Source organism: Lacerta agilis, chromosome 3, assembly GCF_009819535.1.
Source record: "Lacerta agilis isolate rLacAgi1 chromosome 3, rLacAgi1.pri, whole genome shotgun sequence".
NCBI classification, from domain to species: domain Eukaryota; kingdom Metazoa; phylum Chordata; class Lepidosauria; order Squamata; family Lacertidae; genus Lacerta; species Lacerta agilis.
This window is the reverse complement of record NC_046314.1, coordinates 21009970-21024520: the sequence shown is the minus strand read 5'-3', so window position 1 is coordinate 21024520 and position 14551 is coordinate 21009970. Positions and strand designations below refer to the sequence as shown.

Below are 14551 nucleotides of genomic sequence, written 5' to 3'. Positions count from 1 at the left end.
TTTTTACACAATGGATTCCTATTGATGTAAAAACAGGAGATGATTTAACATATTTATAGCACCCTAGCTTCTCACAAAATACTGCCATAAACAAAGGGCTTTGCAATGCACCACTGAATGGTATTAATTTCTACAACTTTCATTATTAAAGCACTACAGAAATTAATATAGATTTAGCACACAGTGGAGCTAAATAAATATTATCCACTGGGCCCAAAGAAGGAACATGGGCAAAAGAGAAAAAATGCTTGCTGTTTGCTTTGCAACATTTCCTACTGCCAAAGAGACAGGTCATTTAGCAAACTGGGCATTGGCTAATCTCTACAATAGTGGAAATGCCTATAATTTAATCGTTGCCTTGGACTACACAGAAAAGGGAAGGGGTGTGTGTGTGTGTGTGTGTGTGTAAATATAATGAATGAATACATGAAGAAGCAAGCAGTTGCGGTCAGCGGGATTGTACAGATGGGGTGTGTTATTCACCTGCTTCCTAATGCTGAGCTTCGCTGATGGATACAGAAAGGGTGAGAGATGTAGCAGCAGCACAGCAGCTCAGCACTGTGCAGGTACAGTGGCAAAACCAATCTGATGCTCCTATGCTACCTGATCCATGCCAAGGTGCAGCCAGTTGAGCAATGCCACGATGCCCTGGCAACCATTACAGCAAGCAAGCAATGCTTAAAGCAAAAATATTGCAAGGAAGACTCCTAGGCTGTTTTTGGCGTCACTGCGAATGATGTCAAAGAAACATCCTGCATCAAAAAGGGCCTTTAGGGTAAGTGTATGTAGAACAGGTTTGCTTTAATTATCCGCATTTACTTTTAGCAGTTATCAGTACACCAAGAATCATTCTACATGGATTTTAGCCCTGTTTGGCTATTCATTTCCCTCTCTTGGGCCATCACTGGCAAGCCCTCCAGCCCTCTGACCTTTCTTCTCTCTACTGGTTGAAGGGGATTCTTCTGAAGATGACAGTCTCCTCTGCTCATAGCTGCTACCCACACATGTTACAATTAAGTATAAACCGTGTTCTAAATTTTAGAGGGATCCTCCATGAATGTAGCATGGGACTCCGCACTTCAGAGAAAATGCCTTTCATCTTCCACCCCACTCCTGCTCTCTCTCACACACAATGGTCATCACGCTGGGGAAATGGAACACCTGAGCAGGGCTTAGCCCAGCACTTAATCTTGGGTAAGAGTTACCAGGCAACACTGTCCATCTTCTAAATAGCCTTTCTATGGGTTCTAGATTATCAAGGTTTTTTTTTTTTTTTAAAGGTTCATTGTATGATAATAATACACATTTCTACTTTGTTTTACAGTGACACGCTCATGTGAATTATAACCACATGAAAGTGGGAGCAATATAGATGATGGCTCAATCGACACACACACACACACACACACACACACACACACTTTCTACAACCATAACTCTTGTGTTTCACCACCCAGTACAATGTAGGTTCCTGCTTTCTCAGTCAAGCTATGAACAGGAAAATAAAATAAAAACATGTGCATGTAATATAACCAGCCTGCCAGACCCTTTAAAAAAACAACAACACAGCGACCAACATATGTATCAAGTTGAACTTGAGTGCTATATCCTTTCGGTGCTATAGCTGCAATCAATAAAATTGGTGTGTAAACTAAACAGTAATAGCAATGGGCAAAGGTGTTTATTGAACATTATTGTGCGAACACTTCATTGATGAATTTACTCTGAGTTAATGCAAGCCACTGCAGTCTTAATAGTTGAACCATTTATGGAATGGCAGCATGCCAGTGAACTTTCAGCTGCACGTCTGTCGTTCCATCTCACCTTGTTGAATGCATATACTAATCATTACGAGTGGGGGTTTTTCCTGCCTGCCTCTTTTCTAATTAGAAAATCCCCCCCCCAACAATGTCAGTTTCTATCTCCTTTATGCATACCGTACTTTTCTGTGTATAAGACAAGGTTGTTGTTTTTTATTTAAAATTATGTTAAAAATTATTTATACACGGATAGTGCATAGCGGGAACGTGGGATTGGTTGCTGCTGTGAGCGATTGTCAGCGGCTATAGGGTGTGTTATTGGTGGCCGCGGCAAGGGCCTGTGTTGATTGAGTGTTGCTGCGGCAATTGGGAGGGTGATTGGTGGCTTCTGCCGGCGAGGAGGCAGGCGATAGGTGGCTTTTGTGACACGTGCAAGAGGCAGCGTAGATCAGACAGGTGAGCGATTTTGGCAACCCCCTCAAAAAAGTTCTACAACTATGGGCAATCTCCCCCCCCCATTTTCTTAATTTTGAGTCCCCCAAAATAAGGGTCATCTTATACATGGGGGCATGTTATACATGGAAAAATACGGTATATTATTGTTAAATAATAAAGTCACAGGAAAAGTGCTGACAGATCAGCCCAAATGCCCATAATATTTCTCATGTTCTTCCTAGAGTACTTTGTTTTTTTTAACAAAGAAAGATAAAAATGAATAGCAAATGCAATTACATTTGCAATACAGTATCACCAGAAGTGTTGAGATTTTGCCATGTACTTCATTCATTTCCCCCAACATTTATAAGGCATCTTAATCGAAATAGCCAAAATCACATACAGACCACCATGTTGCAAGGGTTTTGCTGTCACTTATTTGGAGGATAGGAAATTCTCAGATGTTACAAATGAAATACACCCATTCATTTTAAAAAAAAGAAAAAGAAAAATAAGGGAAACACCAGCAGTTATACATAGCTTTTTATTTGCCCCTCAACTAATTGTTTGGCCAGAGTTAAAATCATACTCGAATTATCTGAGATTTTGGTAGGATGGCCAATTCATTAAATATGAAATGAAAAATGTAACAGGAATATGATAGCACAATGTCAGAAAGTCTAAGCAAGGTGATAGGAAACAGTCTATAGCAAATAGATGTCTCTTGGGGGGGGGGGAATAGGCAGGGTGTTTTATTTTCTCTTTCTTTTTCCTTTTTACCCAGGTGAATAACATATCTTCTTTCTGATGCGTACTTTGAAGAACTAGCTTAACTGTTTTCCATTCCATTTGCTGATACTGAATATAGTTTGCATCTAAAATGAAATGGGCAACCAATTATGAACTACCAAAGCAAGGCATCAGTCAGCTTTCTATAAATATACATTAAGTTTTAGAAACCTACTACCTTTTATGTAATTTAACGTACCCTGGAAAATTACATCATAGGTCATACACATGTTCTGAAAGCGTAATCGCAATCTCATATTCCTGTCAGATTCAGAGGTGGAATGATGGATGTGAATTAAGCCTTTATAGTTTGCTAGCGCAGTAGGTAGTAAATTAGCAGGTGCAGAAGAAGTGCTAATGCTCTGTGAATTAAGCATCAATTTACTGCTTCTTTTCTCTTTACCCTGCACGTTGAATGCATTTTGATCTGAACAAATGACTAGTCTCTAAGCAAGAACTACAGATTATACTACGAGGAACAATAAATTATACCACTCTGTTACTGATGTTATTAGCGTTACTTCCATCTGGTTTCAGACATGTTTTAGTGGAAGAACCAATGTAAAATGTTCATTCTTTTGTGTGCATGCCTTACCTTGAAAGTAAGGGAAAGAAAAACCACCCTCAATGTTTTTAGCCATAGAATATTCAACTCTAGTTGAAATATTTGTAAATTGGAGGCTTTCACTAAATGCATTACTTCAAATATATAAATGCAGCACTGGTGATTCATGGAGGGACAGAAATGTCCATTAATTTTAAAACTTAGTTGAATGCCACCCTATGAAATTATTCCTTAGCATACAAGATTTTCAAGGTTTAAGCAATACATGGGTATTTTCCAGAAGAAGAAAATGCCAGGAAAAGGAGAACCCATAAGGTGTAGGGAGTTTTTTTTGAAAAAGTCTTATTTTCAACCCAATGCACTGGTCAGTCAAAGAGATTGTTTAACCACTTTGTCGGCTGGTGGATAATGAGACTTGATTTCTAAACTAAAGAATTCAAAATTCAGGTACATTGGCTAAGTTGTTCCAATCAAAGCCTGAAACTGTTAAAGAGATTTAGGACGCTGAGCATTTAAGGTAATTTTCGTAGCAGTACTGCCTTTTCCCACCATGAAAGACATTCAAGCAATGAAATGTTATGTCCCTTGTTGAAAATGCATTAGATTGGGCCAAATTACTCCCTTCCCTAACTCAGTGCTCCATGAAATTGTTGCACCTTCAGGAGGGAATGGAGCATTTGGCGCTTGGGACAAAAGCTCTAAATAACATTCAAAGCATCCTGTAAAAATAGATTTTGAAATAACTCATAAAAAATGAAGGCTATTTATTTGAATAATCAATATATTGGTGGATAATAATGTAAATACGTCTACTAGGTCAGGCCATGGAGTTCTTGGAAACCAACACAAATGCTCTATCAGGCTGTCATTATATGGGGGCTACTCCCGTTAAATGATATAAAAGCACAAGAGACAGAAGAAGAAGAAGAGTTTGGATTTGATATCCCACTTTATCACTACCTGAAAGAGTCTGAAAGCGGCTAACATTCTCCTTTCCCTTCCTCCCCCACAACAAACACTCTGAGGTGAGTGGGGCTGAGAGACTTCAGAGAAGTGTGACTAGCCCAAGGTCACCCAGCAGCTGTATGTGGAGGAGCGGAGACGTGTACCCGGTTCACCAGATTACGAGTCTACTGCTCTTAACCACTACACCACACACACACACACACACACACACAATCAAAACATAAAGAATTACATTTACCACTATGCACAGCATTCAGTGGAAGTGATTAATATAACTATGGTTTGTTTGGGAGACATAGTTGCTATTCTGACTTGCTGTTTTCTGTGTTCAAGGCTATGCAACAAGCCAAATAAATAGAGGCAGTCATGTAAAATTTTGGGGGCAAATAATTATATACCCTGAATCTTTCAAGAACAAATAATGCTTTTACGGTATCAGTAATTTGTGAAAGACAGAACATTGGCAAATAAAAGAAACATGACTCTGCTTTACTTCTAAGAAATAGTGATTTATATGCACACTAATATTTGTAACCAAACAGCTGCTTCACTTTGGCATCAACCTAAATTGCCTTCCTGGAATATAACACAGCAATTTGTGGTAAACAGATTAAAATTAGTTTTGCCACTTAAAAAGTAGTGAGCCAGAATAATTTCTGCTCCTTTCACACGGTAAATTCCAGAGTACACATTCTTTACACACAAAGGTTCCACTGATCCATAATGTACTTCTTTATAGCTATGCGCCCCTCCCCCTAATTTCATGGGCCCATTTTCAGTGAAATGGGATAACATTTTATCATTTGCCAGTTAGGAAGCAACTTGGCGGGGGGGGGGGGCTCTCAGGCCTAGTGGTCACAATTTTAGATTGCCCAGAATACCCCTCAGAAGAAGGGATTCTGGGAAATCAAAAATAGCAGCCGCTTTTGTAGCTGACCTTGGAGGAGCACTGCAATGTTCTCCACCCCACAAAGAGAAACATGGCTAGAATCCCTGAAAATGAAAAAAGAAAAAAGAAAAGAAGTGAAGCAGTTTCACCAAGGCACCCACTACCAAATCTCACCCCAAATTCAAACTGAAGTTTTGACCTTTCGTAAGTTTGGCTTGGCATTACTTAAACAACACATAGCTGCTGGTAACTATTCATGAATTTGCCTCGGCCCATTTGAAACCCATTAAATCCAGTGGCCATCAACACACCATGTAGCAATGAGGTCCGTAAGTAGAGTTTCCCAAATCTCGTGGTGATCGAATTCATAGGGTTACTATTAGTTCTAGCATTATAGGAGAGGAAGAAATAATGTTTCTGCATCCACTTTGATGGCACTGTGCACAATTTCTTTCATAAACCTTTTCTTTCTTTTTTAGTATAAACTTCTGAATAAACATACATAGGACTGGCCTACATAGTAGAGAAGTGAAATAGCTAACATCTTTATTGACTGTAGTGTGATACTGCTAATTGTTAAAACAGTCCTGACAACTCATTCCATATTTGCATTTGTTCTGCTTGTTTTTGCCTGCCCTGTTCCAAGACGAAATGACCTACTTTGATGCCTCCTCTGCATTTCAACCTCCCACAGCAACAGTTTGAATGTTTGTTAAAGGCCTGAGATCTAGAAGCATGTTTGAAAAAAAGGGGGAGGGGAATGGACAAGCAACTGGTTTATAAATAAATGTGAGAAGCACTGAAACAAATGATGCTCTAAAGCTACAGCCCCCTCATTACTGAAAGCTGCAGCAGGAAAAAACATAGGACCAGTTTCATCAATATGCTTTGGTATTGCTCTAATATCACAGTGATAATCGCTATCACAGCTGTTGGAAAATGTATGTGAAGTAAGTGTGTATCAAAAACAACAACAACATTGGAATGAAAATAGAACTGAGATAAGATAGGTATTAGAAACACTGTCTTTCGCTCCTGTTTTCAGTAGATTCAGTGTGGATTCAGTATTCATATGAATACTGAACAACTGTACACAACAGGTTTAATTCTAGGCATGTGATATCATACATTATATTCAGAACACTATGTGAATTACGGTAACCATTCATGCTTCAGCCCAAATGAGTGAAGTATTCTAGAGAATCTTATTTAAATTGTTCCTCAAAAAGCACTGGGGTGTGTGTGTGTGTGTGTGTGTGTGTACTTAGATGTATGTGTGAACATACTGATGAGTTTTAAATAGGGATGTCAGCAATAATGGATCAGGAACAGTTTTCAAACAGTAGAAAGGTCAGCACAAGGGCAGAAACCTGTCATATGAGAAAACTGGTCCTATTAGCTAGAAGTTGTTATTTGGTGAGATACTCTTAAAGTTTGCTAGACGTGCTGCTACCTAAATTGCAGTGGTTGTCACAAAACTAGAAGTATCATTAAATGAAAAGCAACACTCTCTGGTAGAGCCAGTTCTCTCTTTCATTCCCTCTCATCAAAAATGAGAAGCACAATTCTACTCCACAAATCCTTAAAGTGTAATTATATATTAAGAGATTATGATGACTCACAGAAAAATAATTCTGGCTCCTTCCATTAGAGGGCAGTATCCTACCACATCATCATTCTGAACACATTTCTAAAGGTGTTTGTTTCATTCCTTGCTGTAACTTAACCCCCCCCCCCAGTAATTCACCATAAAGTATTTATAGAACAGCATTAACAACATTTAGTTGACTAATGTATATGTATTCCTGATGGAACTGATACAGGCATTATTATCATCACGACAACAACTTCAAAATAAACAACTTCAAACCATTTATGAATACAATTTTTTGGCTAAATGAAGGCTTCTATATAATATAATATGAAATGAGACCACTGCCCCTTGTATTGACTTACCATATTGATGGTGCTTCAGTGCCACTGATCTCTAAGAAATCGTAGCCTTCCTCTAGTTGGAAATCCGTAAAAACCAGAGCAATGGTATCTCCTGGCTCAGCTAGAATGGTCCATGTGCAATCAGCATTGTTATCATACTCAGAAGGAAAGTGAGGACTTGAAATAATTCCACTTGTCCCACGGAGAGTTCCTCCACAAGCACCTTCAGCTGATTATTTAAAAAAAAATGCAATAGAATTGGTCACACTGATAATATATTAACCATGTCAACAGCACCATGGAAGGGGGTATATACAGAGATGAAGAAACACTATACATTTTATTACTTTTAAGAAGCATCAAGTGATCCCTGACATCTCCAGTTAAAAAAATAGCAAGTAGTACATGTTAGAAAAGATCTCTGCCTGAGATGCCCTGTTTGAGCATTCATCCTGATTTATTTGCCCAAAGCTTTTGCAGAGGTTATATGATCTCTGCTGTTTATTAAGCATTCATCCTGATCTGTCAATCAAGAATGTTCAGCCAAAACACATATAAAAATCATAATAATAACAAGCACCACCACTGCTCTCACTCAATGTATGGCAGCTTCACGTGTTCGTATATGTTTCTGAGAAACAAATTTCATTCTGTTCATGTTTATATCTCGGCATTGCACAGTATGCAGAGCTTGGATTAAAGGTCAGCATCTTATGACTTCTCTGCTATTAACTATTAAGTCATGCATGGAGAATTTCCAGTTGCAACACAGCACAAAAAATATATGCCATGCAACAAAATAATTTCCCACAAACAGACTGGCAGAATTATCGCAGTGAATCATGCACAGCATTTTACAGGAAGCATTTTTAAGGGAACAATTGTTACATTAGCACTTGTATTATTAGTATAAAAACTTATGTAATTGCAAAGGAAGTCTTCTCTGCAGTTCAGTGGCATGAAAAATTAAAAGCTCATTAAGTCGCCTGCGAAAACGGTAGCTGAAGACTAAGCGACAGCAAGAACAAACAACGTGGTGTTGTGTCGCCCGCCCCCAGTAATGACAAAGCCCCTTTCACTTTTACACATTGTATTATTTTAACCTACATTGATCATGGTTGTCCTTGTGGGTTATACTCATAATATCATTTTATATACGCATACGGAACTTGACAAGGTCTCTGGCTCAAGGAACCTATCAGCTAATGAAGATGTGTGCAATACAAAACAATTAAGGGATTAGATTCAAGTGGCTGCGAGAAACACCATGGGTAGGTGGCCTGTGATCAAAGTCATGACAGAGGAATCAATTCCGGAAGGTACATTTTAAAAGAAGAAAGAATGGCTTGCCTTGTGCATTCAGAAGGCAGATCCTACCCACAGATTAGTGCTTTTCAGGCATTTGTTTCTCCATGCAATTGACATCGCATAGAGGAGTAGCGATGGGCAAATCTGTCAACTTTGGTTTCTCTCAGTCCCTCCCCCCAATAGTAGATTCTGTCTTCCACATTTCCATTTTAAAAACAAAATCGAAAGTTCTTTCTAGTAGCACCTTAGAGACCAACTGAGTTTGTTCCTGGTATGAGCTTTCGTGTGCATGCACACTTCTTCAGATACACTGAAACAGAAGTCACCAGATCCTTAAATATAGTGGGGGAGTGGGGAGGGGTATTACTCAGAAGGGTGGTGGGAATGGGTGATAGGCTGATAAGTGTGGAAAACCTGTTGACGACTCTAAACGGCTGCAATTAGTCTTGCAGGGAAAGGCAAGGGGTGAGATGGCTAAAGATGGCTTTGTTATGTATAATGAGATAAGAATCCAATGTCTTTGTTCAAACCAGGTTTCTCCATGGTTTTAAGTTTGGTGATTAGTTGCAATTCAGCCACTTCTCTTTCCAGTCTATTTCTGAAATTTCTTTGTATTAAGACAGCTACTTTGAGATCTTTTATAGAATGTCCTGGGAGATTGAAGTGTTCTCCTACTGGTTTCTCTGTCTTGTGATTCCTGATATCAGATTTATGTCCATTTATCCTTTGGCGTAGGGTTTGGCCTGTTTGTCCAATATAGAGAGCTGAAGGGCACTGTTGGCATTTGATTGCATACACAATGTTGGAAGATGAGCAATTAAATAGTCCTGAGATGGTGTGTTTGATGTTGTTGGGACCAGTAATGGTGTTATCCGGGTTTATGTGGCAGCAAAGTTGGCATCTGGGTTCATTGCAGGCTCTGGTACCAGTGTCCATGTTGAGTCCTGTTTTTGTATTATTGTGGGTGAGGAGTTGTTTGAGATTGGGTGGCTGTTTGTATGCGATGAAGGGTCTTCCTCCCAGAGCTTGAGAAAGAGAACTGTCATTGTCTAGGAGAGGTTGTAGATCTCTGATGATGCGTTGTACTGTTTTAACTTGGGAGCTGTATGTGATGACTAGTGGTGTTCTGTTATTTTCTTTTTTGGGTCTGTCTTGCAGCAAGTTCTCTCTGGGTATCAGTCTGGCTCTGTCGATCTGTTGTTTAACTTCATCAGGTGGATATTTTAGTTCTAAAAAGGTTTGCTGTAGATCTCTTAGGTGAGAGTCTCTGTCTGTAGAGTTGGAACAGACTACAATTTGCATTTTAGTTTGTAATTCTTGGTTGTTTTTTAAGTCCTTGTGAAAATTCAACAGAATTCCTCCAGTTCAATGGCTTATTTCCTCTTTGGAACAAACTACAATTTGCCATTGCACCCAAAATAGCAATATACAATTTGTGCTTGCCCTTCACGTAGGAATGGTTGGATTTCTGATTTATTTATTCCCCCCCCCCATCTTAAATTCAGTTCTCAACATACAAGGTGCCTGTATGCATTTGCTAAATTTGGCACAAACACAAAAAGTCCTCAAGAAAATTTGTCAGCATTTTTGTGCTACTTTATCCTAATAAACACATTTTTGCAAGCAAATTTCCCCCCAGGGCAATGCATATTTGTATGCTAGTATCACTAATATATTCGCTGTTATTTTGCAATGCTCCCCGATACGGAGGTACAGTGTCACAACACTGCCACCAAAAGGGCCTGCCTCATGTCTCCACCAATCACACCTGCCATGGTAGTGGAACACAGAACTTGAGGTTCAGAAGATACCACAGCTTCTGTGCAGATTCATGCATGAATGATGGCAGGCAGTGGAGAACTAACATCAATACAATAGATATGCCACAGAGCTCTCATTTGTGGCAAATGATGCACATGGTCTTTTGTCCTGCCAAGGACCATGGGACTCAGCAAGAAGACTGAAAGTTCACCAGAAATAAAGTATTATTTGCCCAGTGCATCCTCTCCTGTGTTTTCTCACTCACATGGAAAGTGAATGTATGAAACACCCTTTTCAACCTTTTGGGTTTTAAAGTGGTACATCAAAATTTGGTTTATCGTAGAATTGTAAAGTTGAAAGGGACCAGGACGATCATCTAGTCCAATCCACTGCAATGCAGGAATCTTTGACCCAACGTGGGGCTCTTGAACCCATAACCCAGAGAGTCTCATGCTCTACTGTCTGAGCTATCATACAAGACACATTTAAAAAACAATATAAATTCTGCTTCAAAGACTTGTCCTTTCTGCCTCTGATGCAGGCAATTTAGTGAAATGCCCAATTCACTTGATTTTTTTTAAAGCTATCTTCTTGAAACATTCCTGTAAATGCACCCCATCACACCCTTTAGAATATTACTTTTTCAATGTTAGCCAGAAGGTGATAAAGAACTATTGCCCAAATAGAAGCGCATTGACAATATCACTTGGCCCCATAAATATAGTTGTCTTTTAAAAGAAGCATTCAGAGAATAGCTTGCTGTCTTTTATAAAGCACCTTCTGTATTTATATTGCTATATATCTGCAATCCTTGTGTGCTGCATAATGTTCAGACAGTTCTGCTGTGCACTTTCCTGCATTCTTTGGGGATGACACAAGGAGCCTTAGGATAAGCCTGTTAGAAGCCAATCAAAACTTCGTAAAATAAATGAGCAATTAAAGAGCACATCTGTGCACTTTTCATCTCAGCAATGCGAGTACAAATGGGGGGAAACGGGACTATCCCTGCACTACTTAAATATGCAAAGAACTGAGGTCTGTGGTTATTAAGACAGTCTGTGTGCAAAACCAAAGCAAACCTGACATCACCTTAGAATCCCTCTACCTGAAATTATTTATAGTGCTTATTGCTGCAAGCAACAGCATGCTAAAAGGATGTGGCAAGGCAAAAAGAACTCCCTTTACATTTTACAGTTTGCTTTTTCGCTTTCTCCGTACTTTCTGCATTTACTTTCCTTGTTTTTACAGGTTACTGCTTGGTCACAGCACAGACCTGATTTGAGAGGGGTGGGGGGTGATTCAACTAGCAAATTGTAAATCTGGCCGTTCCCCCACCACCACCACCAACTCACCGCGCTAAAGACAACAAAGGAAATTCACAATCTACCGTGCCAAATATTGTCTGGAAATGCTTTTAACTATTTCATTTGATGATGAGAATTCAAGTGGTTGATGTGCCTTTCAAGTTCCAAGCACTTCGGTTTATGTTATCTTCTGCTCCAGCAAAGAAAATAACTTGACAAATGACATGCCAATACTTCAGTGCACAAAACTAATACAGAGATATTGATTTCCAGTGAGGTCAACATCAATGCAAGAATTGGACTAAATCATAAGTGACCTTGGAACTCAAAGAGGCATATTCTAACGTTTTTATCTTGTTACTGTTTTATTGCTGTCATCCTTTTTAAAAGTCACAGTGCCTATCCTGGATTTTAACAGGAAGAAAAATGAAACACAGCAGGTAACAAGTATGTTCCCTTGTGGACTTTAGAATACTTGAAGAATCCTGTCCATCTCTGGCCTAGGTCACCACAACTTAAGTTCATAAAAACTCATTGCAGCTTTTGCAAAACCTTTGTACTATTGCAATCATAATATGGTGCAATCCTATTTCCTATACAAAAATAGTTCCGAGCCCAATGGGGCATATACCCTGATAAGTGAGTATCACTGCAGTGGTTGCAAACCTTTGGAGGTACATTAGAACATTTGGAAATTTGACATAATGCTGTGACACCAACCCATCTGTTTTGTTTCTCTTGCCCCTCTCCAAGATCACTCACCTCCCTGTAGACAGACAGAATTCACATGCATGCACATGCAGAAGCACATGCACCATCAAATTGGAATGGCTTTGGTAGACCACATAATAAAAACCAGAGATCTGCTGCTTGCGGGCACCACAAACGATGTTGTGGTTGACACCTGTTGCTAAACTGACACTTGTACAAAAGGTCAGATAAAAGTGAAGCATGGCAATGGAACATTTGTGGTTAAAATGTGCTATGGAAGCTACCATATTTGTATTATGATTGATGAGGGAAATAGGGGTGCTGTTACCAGTTGGTACTTTCCATGCCTTCTCTGTGAGGTAGGGGGAAGAGGGACTTAGAGGCTTTAAAACTTGTGTGTAACCTCTTGATCCTTGTGGTTGCTGGCTCTTCATGCTGCAGCCACCCATTTGCAAATGTATTAATAAAATCTTCCTAGTTTACCAAATTTGTCCAATATCATTTTTATTAAAGGCTCTCAAGGCACAAAAGTATTGGGGACCATTTAGGCCCCGATTTCAGATTCTTATGACTGTTCTGCTCAGTCTCTTTTCATGCTGCATGGTCCTAGTTTGAGACAACATTTCAAGATTCATTTTACTTTGGTGTACTACTGCAATGTAACTGATAGAAACATGTTTCATATTTTGAACATTACAAAACATTGAGGGAGTCATTAGAAGTGCCAGGATTTCCTCTCTCCTGTTCGTTCAGTTGCATTCCCTTGCAATTTATCACCAGCAATAGAAGAGATACAATTAAAAACTTGACTGGCATATTATAAAGCTCTTGCAAGTGACATATTGTCATTTCCAGTCACATTATATAAGGCTTATCAATTAAAGGAAATTGCAGCTTTAGACAGCTCCAAATGAGCCATACATTATTTACTAAGCCTTATTAAAAAATATCTGCAAAGTCACTACTGGTTCTCTATTAGATGTCATCTTTCTATAATTCTCGGGGATTTAAAAAATAAATAAATTATGCACAGTGATCCAGTTCCTTAGCTCAGCAACACAAAAAAGCAGAGCAATCACAACTACTTCTAAAGACCTCTGCCCTCAGACATCCATAGCTTATTGTTTGTATTTTATTAGCCATTTATTGAAATTATATGCTCTGCACTGGCATTTTAAAACATCCCATTGCTATCATTAAATCATACATATCTGGGCCAAACTGGCAATTCATCAAGTCAACTCGCAGAATTTGGAACCGTTCAAAGGAAGCTGTTGCACTGATGTAGATAATTACATATTAGCCGTGGCATTGATCTGTGCATCCAGATGACTTTTGCTACCTCTGAGAAAAAGGCAACCTAATGCTCATAATTGAAAGATCAAATATGGCCTGAAGAAAAAGTAAAGGAAAGCTTTACATGTATCCTCTCTTACAGCTAAGGTACTAAAGACAAATATGCCGACCATCTTATGAAACATTATTATTATTTTCTTTACTCCAAGGCTTCCATTGACCTTTAAGCATTGTCTTCTCATGAGCACCTAGGAAGCACCTGCTGACTGCTACAGAGACTGTAGTTTGAAGGGCTTATTTTGGACCTTTTTTTGGTGAATGTGAGAGGACTGGGAATGGAGGTTGTAAAAACACTGTCTAGCAAATGGGGAAATAGCTGGATATTATTCTGGAGTGCATACTCTGAACATTATAAATAATCGTTACATACATAATTGGCAGACATAATTGGATTAAGGATGATGCACAAAGGAAAGCAATGAATTGAAGATGAAGGGCCCTGTCTGAGGGGCAGGGAAGAGAAGATATCCCAGGGGGGGAGGCTGTGAGAAGTGGTGGAAGTTCCCAGGTGAGAACCAGGAGGGTTCACTCTTCTGTGTGTAGAATAATTTTGACACAGGGCATTGGTTCTTCTTTATTTTCTTCCCTTCCCTTCCTTATTCTTGCTTTTTCTGTTTTCCTTTTCTAAGTGTGATTTTTTAATTGTAGTTTATGTTGAAAACTTTTAATAAAAATTGATGGAAAACGAAAAGAAAAGGAGGAGTGGTGTAATGGTGAGGCTGTGTGTGGGGGGGGACTTCAAATGACTAAGGATAGGGGAGGACTCCTGATT

At 39.1% G+C, this 14551-nt stretch overlaps 1 protein-coding gene across 1 annotated transcript in view; it reads right to left on the bottom strand.

The window, feature by feature from the left end:
• Nucleotides 1-14551, bottom strand: part of CSMD1 (CUB and Sushi multiple domains 1) — a 930570-nt gene that overhangs the window by 445741 nt on the left and 470278 nt on the right. Inside the window, exon 5 of the mRNA XM_033142996.1 lies at nt 7361-7568. Coding sequence (XP_032998887.1) covers nt 7361-7568 — 208 coding nt within the window. The remainder of the gene's footprint in view (nt 1-7360; nt 7569-14551) is intronic.